A 16582-nucleotide genomic window follows, 5' to 3' on the forward strand; every position below is an offset into this window, starting at 1 on the left:
GTGTGAAGTTGTGAGTTTCTGTGTTTTTTTTTTTATTATTTTTATTTTATTTATTTAAAGATTTTGTTTATTTATGAGAAAGATAGGAGGAGAGAGAAAGAAGTTGTGAGTTTTCATCTTCGGGGTTAAAACTCTCGCCAAAAGCAGAAGAGAAACTGTCATACTTGACAGAGTGGGCCAGGTGTTGTGCGTCCATAAGCTCTGTGACACCTCTGCAAATCACCTTGGTTTATCCTTTGCGAATCACCTTGGTTTATCCTTTGCGAATCACCTTGGTTTATCCTTTGCGAATCACCTTGGTTTATCCTTTGCGAATCACCTTGGTTTATCCTTTGCGAATCACCTTGGTTTATCCTTTGCGAATCACCTTGGTTTATCCTTTGCGAATCACCTTGGTTTATCCTTTGCGAATCACCTTTGTTTATCTATCCTTTGCAAATCACCTTGGTTTATCCTTTGCAAATCACCTTGGTTTATCCTTTGCAAATCACCTTGGTTTATCCTTTGCAAATCACCTTGGTTTATCCAGCGCACAAGCCCCCCAAGCTTCCAGATGCAGTTCCACAGATGGACACTGGGGGGCAGCATGTACCAAAGAAACCACCCGCCCCACCTCTCCTTTCAAGCCCCAATTTTTTTTTCTCTCCAACGATTTCATTTCTAATTAATAGTGGTTACAAGAGTGTAAGATTTCAGGGTATAGCACCCACCACGGAAACTCTGTGCCCCCACCCTCCCAGTAATAACCAGCCGAGTTTCCACAAAGTCTTAGAGGCAGGGGGACCCGGTGGTGAGGCAGGGCTGCAGGGGTCTCTCTCTGTCTTTCCCTTTCTCTCCATTTCTGGCTGTCTGTCCAATAAATGAAGATAATTATATATATATATATATATATATATATATATATATATATATTATATAAAAAGCAGTCTTAGTGACAGGTTTTTTTTTTATTCTATTTACAGCATTGAAATTTAAATATCTGGTCTATTAAGCTTGTGGGCTGGGGAGACAACATAATGGTTATGCAAAAATTTCTTGTGCCTGAGGCTCTGAAGTCCCAGGTTCAGTCCCCAGCATCACAGAAAGAGTTTGTGCTCTTAAAGAATTCTGGGCCCTGATCCAGAGATAGAGGAGGAAGAAGGGAGGGACATTTGGATGTAGTAGTAGGGTTGTATGTGGCTTGGAGAGGAAGAGAGGACTGGACGAGGGAGACAAAGGGACGATTATGTACAAAGGTAGACGGGGGCCAGGAGGTGGCGCACCACCCTGCACAGGGACGGGAATCTTCACCACTCCAGGCTCTCTGGATCAGAGCCCAGAGTTCTTGAACAGCAAAGCTCTATCTTTTGGAATAGGTCTCAGCAGCATAAATGAAATGATATTCAATGTACATTAACTTAGTTGGAGAATTCCAGCTGACAAGCAAAATTCTTTTTTTAAATTTTAATTTTTTAGAGAGAGAGAAATATACAAAAAGAGAGGGGGAGAAGGGGAGGGAGAGAGAGAGAGAGACCTGCAGCCCTGCTTCACCACTTGGGAAGCTTTCCTATAGCAGGTGGGGACCAGGGGCTTGAGCCTTGCGCACTGAAATGAGTGCAGTGTGCTCAAGCACGTGCATCTCCGTCTGGCCCCTGCAGCTTATTTTTTCCAATATATATCTTAGAAACCTTACTATGACCACACATATAGACTGGTCCCATTCTTCAATGACATGTTCCCTATTATTCCACTGGATGAGTGTACCCTCTCCCTTTCCCTCCCTCTCTATCCTCCCTTTCAATTTCTCTGTCTCTATCCAATAGTAAATAAAAATTAAGGAAAACAAGATCCACACATCTCAGCACTGTGTGTGTGCTCATATGTTTAAGAAGGCATATGTACTATCTATTGCATAATAATATAAATCATACATAACTGCTATACTTCTGTTACTTATATTCTTTTGTTCCAGAAGTGTGATGATAGCTGACACATGTCCAGACAGGCAGGCACTCTGACTCACTTGGTCCCTACTGTTATACTGTGTGCAACTAGCCCTCAGAACCACATCTTTAGTGGCAGCAGTGAGAGCTGAAACCGGGAAGGCTGTGCTTTTCACCACCCCTCTCCTCTCTCTCTCTCTCTCCTCTCTCTCTCTCTCTCTCTCTCTGTCATAGAGGATGTTAACCATAGAGGACAAGCTGGAGCATGACGGGGAGAGAATTTGACTTTTATTTTACATTCTGGAGTAGTCACAATATTATTATTACTTTACCATATATTTTACTACTGTGGCACTTACAAAGCTAAATTTAAAATATTTTTTGATCCCCACCTGCAGGGGGGACACTTCACAAGTGGTGAAGCAGGTCTGCTGGTGTCTGTCTTTCTCTCTCCCTCTCTGTCCCTTCTCTCTCAGTTTCTCTCTGTCCTATCCACTAAGATAGAAAGGAAAATTAAAAAAAAAAAAATGGCTGCTGGGAGTGTTGGATCCACCACGTAATCACAGCCTCAGTGATAACCATAGTGGCTTCAACAAATCTATATGGGGGCAGGGGCGGGGGCGGGGGCGGGGCAGTGGAGCACCTGGTTAAGCACACATCATATGAAGCACAAGGGTCCCGGTTCGAGCCCCCAGCTCTCCACCTGCAGAGTGACACTTCACAAGCAGCAAAGCAGGTCTTCAGGTGTCTGTCTTTCTCTCTCCCTCTCTGTCTCTCCCTCCTCTCAATTTCTCTCTGTCCTATCCAATAAAAAGGGAAAAAATGGCCGCCAGGAGCAGTGGATTCATAGTGCCAGCTCTGAGCTCCAGCCATAACCCTAGAGGATATATATAGATACAGATATAACCAGGACGCCTGAGGACGTAATAACAGTTGTGCTTTGGTCTCTCATAAGTTTAAAAAAAAAAACAGGGGGAAGGGCATATATATCTTCTACCATATAAAGAGCCTGGTTCCAGCCCCAAAAGGGAACATTATGCACACATGCCGCTGGTGGGGTAGGGGGTGAGGGTAGTGGGAGAGGAGCTGTACTTATGGTGAAACCGTGCCATGGTGTAGTGTCTGTCCTCTCCAATTCTGACTCTTCCTAAAATAAAAATTTTAAAAAAAGTTGTCTGGAACAGTGGTATTGCACATATGTAAGGCTTCAACATAGAGTAAACAGAAGCTCTTTCCCCACTGACATACATTAGAATATATAAAAATAGGAAGTCGGGCTGTAGCGCAGCGGGTTAAGCGCAGGTGGCACAAAGCACAGGGACCAGCATAAGGATCCCGGTTCGAGCCCCCGGCTCCCCACCTGCAGGGGAGTCGCTTGACAAGCAGTGAAGCAGGTCTGCAGGTGTCTGTCTTTCTCTCCCCCTCTGTCTTCCCCTCCTCTCTCCATTTCTGTCTGTTCAATCCAACAACGATGATATCAACAACAACAATAATAGCTACAACAATTAAAAGAAAAGAACTGGATTTTAGACATACACTGAGAACTGGGGACTGGATTTTAGACATACACTGAGAACTGGGGACTGGATTTTAGACACACACTGAGAACATCCTGAGGCCTTATAGGAAGGGTTTCACGGAGTCCCTGGGGACTAAAGGCCAGCAGACTGGCTAGCAGAGGCTCCTCCCCACCGATGTGTTGAGAGGAACTAAAGAGACGGGTTTTCTTTCCATATAATTGCCTGTTAGTTCTCAGAGGACAAGTAGCTCTTCACAGCACAGTGACCAGTTTATGACCAGTTTGTCCAGTAACTCTTTTTCATGAAGCAAAGGTGGGCGCGAGGAATCACATCATTGCAGGACTGGCCAGCTCCTCATGGGGCGCGAGCGCTTCCACACTACGATCATCCTCTCTGGCATTATGCTATTCCACTGCAGAATACTGTGCCCCAGGATGGTTCCGTAGCCCCCATGTCCACTTGGTCGATTCCAAATTATATTCCTCCATGAGGATCATTTCTGGAACCATCCGTTCCACCCCGGTTCCATGGCTGCCAGTTCTTAGCAACATCGCCCCGCCAGATATTCGTCGGGATGCGGCATCATCTAAACTCATTTCCCACGTCTACGCTCGACCGGACCTGCCAATCTATGCGGATATCTTCGCCCACCCTGTCCAACGCTTGACGTCTCGTCACCCAATCTGGTCCCCTACGCCTACACTGACCTTCTCTGTTCCAGACTCTTGGAAACAGAGTTGGCAGTCAGCTGAGGTCAAGAACAAACACCTCATCACAGACCCCTGCGAGCGTCAACCCGGCTTTGACCTAGCACGTTATGACTGGGCCCTCCTCAATCGCTATCGAACAGGCCATGGCCGGTGCGCCGCTATGTTCCATCGCTGGGGAGCCAGAGACGACCCGAACTGCCCCTGCGGCTCCAGACAGACTATGACCCACAGAGTCAACGACTGCCACCTCTCCAGATTCAAAGGAGGTCTCGAAACTTTACATCAGGCTCAACCTGACGCTGTTGACTGGCTGCGGAAGAAGGGCAAACACTAGAAGAAGAATGAAGCTGTTGTTTTTTAAAATTATTTATCAGTGATTTAATAATGATTAACAAGGCTGTAAGATAACAGGGGTACAATTCCACCCAGTTCCCACCACCCGAGTTCCCTGTCCCATCCTCTCCACTGGAAGCTTCCTTGTTCTTTATCCCTCTGGGAGTCTGGACCAGAATTCTTTCTGGGGTGCAGAAGGTGGGAGGTCTGGCTTCTGGAATTAGAGCTTTTTTTTTTTTTTTCTTTTTAAGCTGACCCCTAATCTTCTTATACACACCGTGGATTCCTGCAGACATACATTTTATTCTCTGTCGGTTCTTTTTTTCTTTGGAGGCAAAACATTGGTATAATTAAAAACATTGTAGCCTTCGAGGTGGCGGTATAGATTAAGTGTTGAACTCTCAGGAGTGAGGCTCCAAGTTGGTCCCTGGCATTGCATGTGCTATAGTGATATTCTAGCTCTCTCTTGCTGACTCAATAATAAATAGATCTTAAAAAATGAAATAAAGTCAGTTGAAATTTTGGTAGTGTGAGAAATTCTATATCCAACCACACTTATTTTTAAATCTCTCTTTACTCCTTAAATTTTTTAAATTTCATTTTATTTATTTATTCGATAGAGACAGCCAGAAATGGAGAGGGGAGGTAGGGATAGAGAGAGACAGAGACACCCGCAGCCCTGCCTCACCACATGTGAAGCTTTCCCCTTGCAGGTGGGGACTGGGGACTAGTCATTTCCTTCAGTGATTCCTTAGACCAAGGCTGGTATAGGTGCACACGTCCTCTTTACTTCTCTTTCTTTCCTAGGCATCCAGAAGGCCTACTCTGTACCTTTCTGAGCTGGCAGGCACTTAGAAAGCCTTCTCACTCTTTTTTTTGTTTTAATTAAAAAAGTGTATTTCCCTGGAACTGTCTGTTGGGGTGGTTTGACTAGTCTGTTCTAAGTTTATTGTCTTGTCCCCAGCCAAGGTGTCTCCTCTGCTCCTCTGGTTACAAAGTTCTTGCCAGGCATCATCCGTGCATTCCCCAGCAACTCACAACACTTCTTCCTCCAGGGAAACCTGGAGCTTCCTGTCTCCCGCCCTTCACCCCTTGGTCAGAGCCACCCCACTGGCCCCTGGGGGGCAGCTGTTCGCACCTGTTCACTCCGGTGATTAAAACCAGCTGCAGAGGCGCTTCCTGCTCATTTTCATCATCTTGGGAACAGGTGTGGCAAGGTGGAATCCCCGGTATAAACACAGATGCTTTCATTTGCAAACACCTACTGACGGAGCTGTGCGTCGTCTGGACAGGTACAAACCTCGGCGTTTTCTTCCTCTTCTTTTTTAAAAAAATATTTATTTCCTTTTTGCTGCTCTTGTTTTTTATTGTTGTTGTAGTTATTGTTGTTGTTGTTGTTGTTGGCTAGGACAGAGAGAAATGGAGAGAGGAGGGGAAGACAGAGAGGGGGAGAGAAAGACAGACACCTGCAGACCTGCTTCACCGCCTGGGAAGCGACTCCCCTGCAGGTGGGGAGCCGGGGCTCGAACCAGGATCCTTATGCCGGTCCTTGTGCTTTGCGCCGCATGTGTTTAACCCGCTGCTTCCTCTTCTTTTGTACCTTTGGCCTGTGCCATGTGGGGATTGTGTCCTCATAATGGTGCTGCTCACTTGCCAGCACACTCTGGAGGCGGTGGACCGGGCCCTAGAAAGGAGGAAACAGCCCCTTGCAAAGGGCTCTGCAGCTCTGTTCTGTGCTGTGCTTCTCTTCCACGGGCAGGACTCTTGGTTTAAGGGAAGGTGGTCAGGGTGGATCAACTACCACTGGCGGTCAGGGACGACCGAGGGGATGAGAAAATTCTATTTGGTGTTTCTTTCATCTGCTTATTTTGCACCAGTGTTTTTCTCTCTGACATAGCTGGCCTGCCCCGGGAGAGGACATTTTTGCGACCAGCATGCCCACCCAGCTGGAGATTGCCATGAACACCATGATCAGAATCTTCCACCAGTACTCCTGCAAGGAAGAAGACCGATTCAAGCTCAGCAAGGGGGAACTGAAAATGCTACTGCAGCGAGAGCTCACCGACTTCCTCTTGGTGAGCTTTTGTGAACCACACACACAGCTGGAGAGGCCTTTCTGTCACCATTTCCCCTCCTGCCTCTCATGCTGTTATACACTTAACATGATTTGTGTTGAGAGTCCAAAGATGGTGTGTGTGTGTGGGAGCAAACCCCTAGAGATCTTTGCTTTTCTTTTTTCTTTTTTTAAATACTTTTTTTAAACATTTATTTATTTTCCCTTTTGTTGCCCTTATTTTTTTATTGTTGTAGTAGTTATTATTGCTGTTGTTGTTGTCTTTGTTGGATAGGACAGAGATAAATGGAGAGAGAAGGAGAAGACAGAGAGGGGGAGAGAAAGATAGACACCGCTTATGAATGGACTCCCCTGCAGGTGGGGAGCCGGGGGTCCTTACTCTGTTCCTTGTGCTTTGCGCCACCTGCACCTAACGTGCTGTGCTACCACCCGACTCCCGAGATCTTTGCTTTTCTATTTCTGGATGTTTCTGCTGTTTGTCATGAAGTTTATGCTTAGGGTTTCGAAACATTGTAAATTACACTGGAGGCTTCCATCAGTTCAACATCTTGGGGCAGCCATCAAAGATAACGCTGGTTACACTCAAGAGTCCTAGGTCATATTGCCTGACACCGTCTCCTGTTGTCTGGGAAGTTAATATTACACAGTGAGCCAGAAAGGAAGCCTGGGGTCTTTGCCACTGAGGTGGCAAATTGTCTAGGGCATGACAAATTTTTTGTCAGTCCAGCTCAACCTTGTTGGAGTTGATGGAAAAGTGTGTCTGGCCCATAAGCAGCGGGGCAGCAAGCAGGTTCACATCTCAGCAGAGCTAAGAGTTCAGGAGCCTGCCCTGAGGGAAGCCCTTCACTCTGAGATTTTTACCTTGTGCTGACTTTAACACAACATTCTGCTCTCCTACGAGGCTATTCTGCCTAAACCCTTTAATTAATGAGTTAATTAATTCTTGCCAGAGCACTGCTCAGCTCTGGTTTATAGGCACAGGGAATTGAACCTGGGAGATTTCTTTCTGTTGAAATCCTCTACTTAAACTGCAGTGACTGTGATCACAACACTCTTTTTCTCCCTGCATCTATGGGGGGGGAGGGGGTTAAAGCATTTTTAGCATAGTAATTCTTCCTAATACCTTTTCATTGACTTTAGGAGTCCCTGGGAGCTCTCACCAACTGGTCCCAATCCAGTTTGTCAACCCTACTATACAAAATTAAAATAACAACAACAAAAACCTCAGTAGCTCACACATGGCATGTTAATGTGTTCAAGATACATTTAAAATTGTTTTGGGTCAAGTTAATTGTGGTCAGAGTAAGTTCCCAACATTTTAATGACTGTCAGGGAGTAAGGGGCAATGGTGACTATCTGGAGGAAAGAAACCACATTTGGAAATGTTTTTCACCAGCTGCTAACCATAGGAGAAGTGTTCTCATTCATCCTTTCTGACTCCTAAACTTCTTCCTCTGAGGGAGGTGGGGGCTGTTTCTGTTCTTTATTTTTAAAAAAAATATTTTTTATTATCTTTATTTATTGCATAGAGTCAGCCAGAAATGGAGAGGGAAGAGAGAGATCGAAAAAGACAGAGACACCTGCAGTCCTGCTCCACCTCTCCTGAAGCTTTCCTCCTGCAGGTGGGGGCTGGGGGTTGGAACTTGGGTCCTTGTGCCCTGTACCATGTGCACTCAACCAGGTGCGCCACCACCAGGCCCTTTATTTTCTACCAATAAAATCCTTATACGATCAATTCCTCCCCCACCCGTTTTGTGGATAATATCTGCCTCTTTTGTGTGTCAGACATTGGGCTAAGTTAGGTTGTCAGATAAGCTATTCTATGTCCCACGCAATAACTGGGACACACTTATACAAAAAAAACCTTGTTTATCTGAAATTCACACTTAGTTAGATGTCCTTTATTTTTATTTTCTAAATTCAGCAACCCTGATGACAATTATGTTATTTTATTTTTAATTTTTTAATATTTATTTATCTTCCCTTTTGTTGCCCTTATTTTCCATTGTTGTTGTAGTTATTATTGTTGTTGTTATTGATGTTGTCGTTGTTGGATAGGATAGAGAGAAATGGAGGAGGGGGTGACAGAGGGGGAGAGAAAGATGGACACCTGCAGACCTGCTTCACCGCCTGTGAAGTGACTCCCCTGCAGGTGGAGAGCTGGGGGCTCGAACCCAGATCCTTACACCCACCCTTGGGCTTTGCATCACATGTGCTTAAACCCCCTGCACTACCTCCCGACTCCCTTTATTTTATTTTTTATGAGAGCCCTGCTCAGCTTTGGCTGAGGTGGTGCTGGGAATTGAACTGACACCTTGGAGCCTCAGGCTTGAGAGTCTTTTCACAGAACCATGATACTGTCTCCCAGGCCCCCAAGCACTTCCCAGGTATATAGATAAGTCCTCCACATCTGTGAGGGAGGTACCGCTAGCCTCATTTTATAAGTAAGGAGACGTTCACTTGCGAAGTCATCTGCTTCCTACTGGTAAAAGGCAGAGTCTCTCACAGCGCCTTCTAGACATCAAACATCAAAGCCGGTTTCTGTGCCCGTTCCCGGGCCCTGCTCTGGTGGTCCTGTGACGCTGTGGACATCTTCCTGAAACGTCCTGGGGTTGTGCTCTCAGCACCGGTGACTCTCAGACTCGTCACACACATCAAAGATGAGCTGCTGCTCGTTCTTGGCCTGTGGGGCTGAGTCAGGACTGTGTGGGGCTGGGCTGGAAGGTCGAGCTCATCTAGAGCTGGTGACTTGTTCAGACCTTCTGTGCCCTTTCAGAGATTCCCACAAAGAGGTTCTTGGAAATGTCTCTTAGATACTAAAATGAAAATAAAAGCTTTAATGTAATAAAAGGAAGATTTCAGTTGTCATTATGAACCTCAAAGCCTGGGAATCAGATCCTTTTTTTTTTTTTCCTTTCCTTTTAGTGTCAAAAGGATCCACAGTTGGTTGACAAGATAATGCAGGACTTGGATGCCAATAAGGACAATGAGGTGGATTTTAATGAATTCGTGGTCATGGTGGCCGCCCTGACAGTGGCTTGCAATGACTACTTTGTAGAACAACTGAAGAAGAAAGGGAAGTAGTTAACCTCTCTAAAAGCAGAGGTGTATCCAAAGCTACCGACTCTTTCCCTGGCAGCCTCTGTTAGTCACAGCAACGCTCCTTACGGCTACATTAGTTGCTGGTATTATTAATGTTTGCCCTCACATACTGACTTGAAGTGAGTATTCCAGATTTCATGTTTCCCTCTAGAAGATCCCCAATATTACTAATGATAGTGCACGCCCATGTCCAGTGGCGAAGCAGTTACAGAAGCCAGACCTTCCACCTTCTGCTCCCCATAGAGAATTTGGGTCCAGACTTCCAGAGGGGGAGAAATGTCAGGGGAAGATGCCCAGAGGACTCTGAGCTCCAACTCCATCAGGACCCACAGACAGAAGAGGAGAAAAGGAAAGACTTTCAGAAGTAGTAACAGGTGGAGATGTGACTTAGAAAGGAAGAGAAGGCAGGACCATAGGAATAAAAAAGGGCAAATATATTAAAATATAGACAGACAGTTGCTGAAATAATAGTCAACCCGTATCTGTGATCTTAGGAGAACTACCGTAGTTTCCAATGAAGAGAATAAGGACCCAGAACTCTGGTGGTGGGAATGGTGTGGAGTTATACCCCTGTTAGCTCATAATTTTTAAATCAATATTAAGTCACTAATAAAATAAAACACTTGTGTTTTCAAAGGACATTTACTGTGATGGAAAATTCATTTTAAACAACAAGAAGGTGTTTGATATGGGTTCAGTCTCCTCTCTTTTTCTCTCTCTTTACCAGAGCACCACTGAGGTCTGGCTCATGACAGTGCCAGGGATCACACCTCCAGTTTCTTTTCTTTTTTCTTTTAAGTATGGCAAGAAAACTTTAAAGATATTGTTTTTACTTGTAATGCTCAATTTTCTTTTTTCTTTTCTTCTCTTTTCTTCTTTCCAATCAAGAACAGAACCAACTTTCTCGGAAAGAGAAAAGTTCTGAAGGAAAAGCAAACAACAACTGCTTGCACGCCACTTCCATCTCCGGTTTTTGTTTTCCAGAGCCCGAGCCAGGGATGCAATTATGTTGTCAAGAGAAGGGAGATTATCTCTGAGCAGAGGGTTTCCTCTGAGACTGAAGAGAATTTCCCTAAGCTCTGGAGGGAAAGAGAGACTCTCGGTTCCCAGAGGAGTAGAGGCCTCAGAACATTCCCCTGAGCTCTCCCTAGAAGCCTCCTCTGAGATCAGTGTTTTTCTAAGCCTCCCATCTTCTTTGATATGAACCATCCAATGGAAATGGGTGATCACTTAAAAGTGCCTCTGGGTGTGTTTCTACCGGCTTCTTTTGCAAGCCTTGCGCTGTGCTCTCTGATTTTGCTCTGTGTAGCCTATGGTCTGATTTCTCAGTCAAAATTCTACATAAAAAACGAAAATATATGATCCAAATTTTTGCCATTCATAGTGGTATTATAGATGATGCTAATTTCCTTTCCTTTCTTTTTTTTTTTTTTTTTTTTTTTACTTTTGTCTAATCCCTGCTGCTTCAGTAATGGTCAATCATCAGAAAAAAGCACTGTTTTATTTTATTTTTTTTATTGTTGTAGTTGTTGTTATTGATGTTGTTGTTGTTGGATAGGACAGAGAGAAATGGAGAGAGGAGGGGAAGACAGAGAGGGGGAGAGAAAGACAGACACCTGCAGATCTGCTCCACTGCCTGTGAAGCGACTCCCCTGCAGGTGGGGAGCTGGGGGCTGGAACTGGATCCTTACGCCGGTCCTTGTGCTTAGCACCACATGCACTTAACCCACTGTTTTACTTTTATTAGGGAAATTTCACCTACTCTAGTTTTGCATGTCTTAATCTTTCCTTATTCTACATTTCCCAACTAAAATGTTTTTTCCTCTGAGACCAGAGGAAATCGGTCCTTAGTCATGCTTAATCATTGCCCCCACTCTGTCTTGCTTTTCATTCCCCTCTGAACACCAAGCACAGGCAGCATTGACAAATGAGAGAAATTAAACACATGCTCTTTGAAGCTGTCAAGGCACAAAAGAAATTATCTTCTATTCTGTGGATTCTTCAGAGATTGGATAAATAAACAAGCATGAGAGAGACTGAGAAGAGGAATAGTCAGTAAGCTTTTCTTAATAAAAAACTCCTATTAGCATGAGGGAAATGCAGTTATTTGGAGTAACTACCCATGTGGTCTTAGACACTGTCTTTAATTAGTGGAGCAAACACAGAGGACTTTGAGAGGAAGAAAGGAAAAGTGTACTTAGGGAGGTCATCAGGGAGGCACAGTAACACTAAGACATGCCTCTGCATTTCGGCCTTCTCCATTTGCTTAGGTTTTTTCCTGAGAATGGTACTCAAAAGAGATGTTTACATGTAAATATCCAGTTCCAGGGTGACCTCTGCCCTGCCCTCAGGGCCCTTCCCTTTCTTCAAAGACACATTTAAGGGTGGCTAATTCTTGCCCCCCTTTGAGCTTGCCATGCCAAGGATTTTCATTATTCCTATCTCCACCCTTAGAAATCTTCTCTACTGGACAATACAGAGCCAAACAAATAAGCGAATAACAGAGCCATCTTCCCCTTCACAGAGAGAAAGCAAATGGTCCTGTGCAGCTCCCTGGAGCTCCACGGGATGAGTGCGAAATTATCTCTTTCCAGGGGCTATTGGGAAACATTCCTGTCAGAAGTTCTCAAGCGAAAGAAATTTGGCCATCGATGCAATATCTAGTACCATCAAAGAAACCGTTGGAATAGGGCGGAAGAACATTTTTTAAAATTTTTATTTACTTATTTATTTTCCCTTTTGTTGCCCTTGTTGTTTAACGTTGTTGTTATTGATGTCGTTGTTGTTGGATAGGACAGAGAGAAATGGAGAGAGGAGGGGAAGACAGAGAGGGGGAAAGACAGACACCTGCAGACCTGCTTCACCGCCTGTGAAGTGACTCCCCTGCAGGTGGGGAACAGGGGGCTCAAACTGGGATCCTTACTCCGGTCCTTGCACTTTGCACCATGTGCGTTTAACCCACTGTGACTCCCAGGGCAGAAGAACATTTTAAAAATCCCTGATGTCAATCCAGGTGGTTTCAAATGTGAGGACCCTTCTACACAACATGAACACACAGCTTTATTGTGGAGAACGGACAGGTCATTGCAAACTACCAGAGTACCCTTTGATATTTCACTGGCATCGCCACGGGCATATACTATTCCATCGTTAGGTTGTATTGGCAACATTCTGGGGATGGGGTGGAGATAAATTAAAAGCAAACAGTATTCTTAGATTTTCTCTAAAAACAAAACTTGGCGGGGATTGGGGGGAGGGGGCTGGCTAGTAGCACTCTGAGTTGAATGCACCCAGGTTCAAGCCTCTGGACCCCACCTGCAGGGGAAACACTTCATGAGCAGTGATGCAGGGCTGTGGGTATCTCTCTTTCTCCCTCTCTATTTCTCTCTCTCCTCTCAATTTCTGTATTCACAAAATAAATAACAATATTTTAAAAAAATGTTTGAGCCTGGTCCCCACCTGATTGAAAGAGGCTTTTGGTTATGGAGGTTCCCTCTCTCCCTCTGTTTCTATCTAAAAAACAAAAGCAAAACAGCAAACAGCTGACTGTTCACCTCTCTTACATGTTTGTGCCTAGTAGAATTTATTTTCCTTTTTATTTTTAATATATTTTATATTTATTTATTTACTTATTCCCTTTTGTTGCTCTTGTTGTTTTATTGTTGTAGTTATCATTGTTGTTATTGATGTTGTTATTGTTGGATAGGACAGAGAGAAATGGAGAGAAGAGGGGAAGACAGAGAGGGGAAGAGAAAGACAGACACCTGCAGATCTGCTTCACCGCTTGTGAAGTGACCCCCACCCCCACAGGTGGGGAGCCGGGGGCTCGAACAGGGGATCTTTACGCTGGTCCTCGTGCTTTGCGCCACCTGCGCTTAACCTGCTGCACTACTGCCCGACTCCCTTATTTTCCTTTGTTAAGAGATGCATTTATTTGATCAGACAGAGTGTGTATGAGAGTAGGCTAGCTCTGGCTTCTGTGCCGCTAGAAACCAAACCTTGGGCCTCGCACCTACAATCCTGCCCTGTGCCACTAACCCATCCCTAGCCAGTGCTGACGAGTCTTTCTCTGGGCTGTACACACCAGAATGTGTTGACTGTTTCCAGTTCCGGTAACTGAATAAATTTGCTATCGACAATAGTATGCAGGACACAGATCTTTGACGTCTCTTATATTGAAGAGTAGGACTGCTGGATAATATAGTATTGTCAGACTTCCTTTTTATTTAGACAATGGATCCGCAGTTTAAATTCAGTTAAGTCCTTTTTAAAAAGATTTATTATTTATTTTATTTGATAGGACAAAAAGAAACCAAGAGGGGATGGGGGAAATAGGGAGAAAGGAGATGCCTGCAGCCCTGCTCCACCACTCATAAAACATTCCCCCCTGCAGGCCTGAACCTGGGTCCTTGTGCTTGGTGACAGGGACACTCAACTGGGCGGGCTACCTGCCTGGCTCCCCCACCACCAGTCTTTCTAGTTCAACCTTTCAAATAGGTATAAAGTGATAGCTCACTGTAGGCTTTACTTCCCATTTCACCAATGACTACGGATCCTGAACATTTTTAAGTGTTTCTTTGCCATCTGTGTGTCTCAGGTGAGGAAATGTCTGTTCATTACTCTTGCTCATTGGTAAAGTGGTCCATTTATTTGCTTGTTATTTTTCTCTTGTTATTTTTAGTTATCCATTCATTTATTTATTAATGAGTAGTGGGACTAATTAATTTAGAGAGAGAACCAGTCTGGCAATGCTATGCTGGGCATTGAACTTGGGACCTCACACGTGAGATTTCTATCATTTATTATCCCCGGGCCACTGTTATGCTCTTCTTATTCTCGAGTTCTGAGAGTTCTTTAGATGCCCTAGACATTAGGCCTTTACCAAATATGTGTTCTGAATAGTTGTTCCCTTTTCATTATTTTGACATTATCTTATCTTTCAAATGTTTGTAGAAATAGAATTCTCAGTAGTAGCTAGATTTTCTCCTACAGTGAGTATACTACAGAGTGAAATGTATACCCCAAAAAAATTGCTACACAGAAGATATAGTTGAGAAAACATAGGTGAGTCAAAATGGAATCTAGAAAATGTCCAAATAACCTGCAAGCACATAGGAAAGAGAAAATAATAGAAATAAAAATATAAGATACAGGAAAACAAAAATAAAGTGATTAATTTAAACCCTAACATATTAATAAGTACAGTAAATACAAACAGTATAAATAAAACTATTAAAATGTAAAGACTGTCTGAGTAGTGGTGACTAGGGGCTGAACCTGGGTCCTTGAGCTTGGCATTGTATGTGCTTTGTCTGGTCCACCAGAGCAGGGGGGAGCTTCACGAAGGGTAGAGCAGGGCTGTAGGTGTCTTTCTTTCTCTCCCCCTCGCCATCTCCCCCTTCACTCTGTATTTCTCCCTGTCTCTGTCAACAAAAGAAAGAAAGAAAAACATACACGGTCCTCAGGAGCTGTAGATTCATCATGCAGGCACCAATCCCCAGGGGTAACGCTAGCACCAATCAAACATTTTTTAAATAAAAAAAGGTTGACAAGAGGGTTACTAGCATGACCCAACTGCAGACTGTCTACAAAGTTTCCAAACATAATGATAGGCAAGACAGTGAAAGGACAGGAAAGTTATAGCATATAAACATGACTAAGAGAAAGGAGGATTGATTATATCTGTAGTGATAGCCAGCTAAATAAACCTTAGAGCAAAGAAAATGTCCGAAGAGAGAGAATTTACACCAGAAAAGGTCAATTGAGAACACATACACGGCAGAGCTAGAGATCTACAAATTAAAAACTGAAAGGAGAGATAAATTCATAATTAAAAAAACACTTCGACAGTGCTGTGTTTAGTTTGAGACAGAAAATCATCCAAGATCTATAAGAAATCAACACTACCAGCAACTAATTGTATCTAATGACATTTACAGACTATCACACTCATAAAGAGTAGATTATACCTCCTTTCCAAAGGCCCGTGGAGCACAACCCAAGACAGACCTTCTTCTGGACCATAAAATAACATCACATTCCAACCTGTAGCTGGCACAGAGACATACTCTCTGACAACCGTGGAAACAGTCTGTGGCAGAAAGATAACACAGTCTCCAAATCAATAAAAACGAAGCGTCACACTTTTCAGTATTATAATTCCTGGGTCAGTGGAAAGGTCTTAAGAAGAATGTAACAAACATATGTTGAGCCGAAGGAACATGAAAATACAACATAGCAACATTTTCAGGATACAACTGAAGAGGTCCCGGGACCAATGTATAGCCCTGGAGAAGTCTCGAGTCAGCGCGCAGTCTGTGATCACGGAAAGAGCTGAGTAGATGAGAAGCTGTTGACAAGAAGTCATCTCTAAGCTGGGAGTTGTAACGACAGAGGCTGGAAAGCCAGCTTCAAAAGAGTTAGTGGGATGATGGCTACCTTCATATGGTGTCCTCACAGGCCTCTCCATTTCTTTTCTTAGTTACAAGGGAGAGAGACCTAGGGTATCACTGTGACGCACGGCCTGCCTCGGATCTGACTCAGGACCTCAGGCCTGGATGCCCCGTGCTTTATCCACTGTCCCATCTCTCAGGTCACCTTGTCTTCTTCTAAAGCCACAGTCCTGTTGGATTAGGGCTCCTTCGTGAGAACTTTATCTTTTTCTTTTGTATTTATGTATTTAGACAGGACAGAGAGAGATTGAGAGGGGTTGGAGAGATAGAGAGGAGAGAAAGACACCTGCAGATCTGCTTCACCACTTGTGAAACGTTCTTTCTGCAGGTGGGGAGTAGGGGCTTGAACCCAGGTCTTTGCACTTGGTAATATATGTGCTTAACCGGGCGCTCCACTGTCCGGTCCCAAGCCTATATATATTTATATACTTTTTTTTTTAACCAGTACACTGCTAAACTCTGGCTTGCA

At 44.2% G+C, this 16582-nt stretch overlaps 1 protein-coding gene across 1 annotated transcript; it reads left to right on the top strand.

The window, feature by feature from the left end:
* Nucleotides 1-6247: 6247 nt before the first annotated feature.
* S100Z (S100 calcium binding protein Z) lies at nucleotides 6248-10274 on the top strand. Its single transcript, XM_007518559.2, has 2 exons — nucleotides 6248-6560; nucleotides 9485-10274. The coding sequence occupies exons 1-2, from the start codon at nucleotides 6420-6422 to the stop codon at nucleotides 9641-9643; spliced, it is 300 nt and encodes a 99-aa protein (XP_007518621.1). The 5' UTR covers nucleotides 6248-6419; the 3' UTR covers nucleotides 9644-10274.
* The last annotated feature ends 6308 nt before the right edge of the window (nucleotides 10275-16582 follow it).

The sequence above is a fragment of the Erinaceus europaeus genome, chromosome 11 (genome assembly GCF_950295315.1).
Source record: "Erinaceus europaeus chromosome 11, mEriEur2.1, whole genome shotgun sequence".
Lineage (NCBI taxonomy): Eukaryota > Metazoa > Chordata > Mammalia > Eulipotyphla > Erinaceidae > Erinaceus > Erinaceus europaeus.